The sequence below is a fragment of the Rhagoletis zephyria genome, unplaced genomic scaffold, assembly GCF_001687245.7.
Source record: "Rhagoletis zephyria isolate East Lansing unplaced genomic scaffold, Rhagoletis_zephyria_1.1 Rzeph_scaffold_06751, whole genome shotgun sequence".
NCBI classification, from domain to species: domain Eukaryota; kingdom Metazoa; phylum Arthropoda; class Insecta; order Diptera; family Tephritidae; genus Rhagoletis; species Rhagoletis zephyria.
Window position 1 is genome coordinate 26,882 of NW_016163834.1, and position 1,155 is coordinate 28,036.

At 32.2% G+C, this 1,155-nt stretch overlaps 1 protein-coding gene across 1 annotated transcript in view; it reads right to left on the minus strand.

Moving 5' to 3' along the window:
* LOC108373500 (dystrophin, isoforms A/C/F/G/H-like) overlaps window positions 1-581 on the minus strand; it is a gene marked incomplete at both ends in the record, with an annotated part of 1,049 nt that extends 468 nt beyond the window's left edge. Inside the window, one exon of the mRNA XM_017629395.1 lies at window positions 418-581. Within this exon, the coding sequence (XP_017484884.1) occupies window positions 418-581 (164 nt within the window). The remainder of the gene's footprint in view (window positions 1-417) is intronic.
* Window positions 582-1,155: the final 574 nt, after the last annotated feature.

Sequence of the window (1,155 nt, forward strand, 5' to 3'; positions counted from 1 at the left end):
TTATTCAAATTAAATACAGAACATTCGCATATACAGTATAGTAGGTATACATATGTGAGTGTACATTGGCACTATATATGTAAAATTGCACTGAATCAGTGCAAAATATGAGCGGCAATCAAAAACGGTAATATCAGCACTATGCCGTGCATATGCAATATTTTATTGTCACTGGTGTGTTGCGCAAAAAAAAAGAAGTTGTGCACATCATACGAATAAATAGTCCGGACACGTCCGGATATGTGAAAGTGCTCGAGCAGTGACCGATTTCGATTTTTAATATTGTCCTATCTCTGCTATAAATGTGTAGTTTAGCATGTATGTATGTATGTATGTACGAAAATGTAGGTAGGTATGCACTAGCATAGCGAATGGTTTGTGTTGATGTGTGCACATATCCTGAATGCATTCGCTCACCTCTTGCTTTTCAATAGCCATGCGCACCGCATCCACATCATCGACGGCAACACTTTGTATTTTTATCATATTTTGTTCCCACGTCAACCAATCTGATATTTGAAGTACGGATTTATCAAAACTACCAGCCAATGCACCGGTGCCGCTTGGTTCGTCGTTGTAATCTGAAGGAGAACAAAAAAGAAAATAAAAGTTCATTTATCAAAGAGCTTTATAAATGGCGGAGAAGACACAAATACATAAATGTGATTTAAAAACTTGTAAACGACTTGGTGCAGTCGATAGAGTATTAAAAATTGTTTGGTATTGACTCGGTATTTATCATTATCAACATGATAATTGAAAAAATATGTATATAGCATTGTAGGGGAAATCTCAATTTTTGAAATCACACAAAAAGTAGTTTCGCTTTGTAAAATCAGTCAATAAATTAAATAGAAATTAGATAATTAATCATAAATCAAAAACAAAATGAAGAAAAAACTATTTTACATTTATTTTAGCTGGGGAAATTTAAAAAAATTGCCTAAAGGTTTGCAACCATTTTTTTTTGTTTTTTTTGTATCAAGTAAAAACCACACACACGTACTCATATGTACACGTGCTAAACATATGTATATCTATAAAAATAATGAAAAAATATTTGTGCGTAGTTGATTTATGTGAAGTGATTTGATCGAAACATAGTAATTTATGCTGTAATGTGAGCCTAGTTTAAGAAAATTTTAATTTTTATGA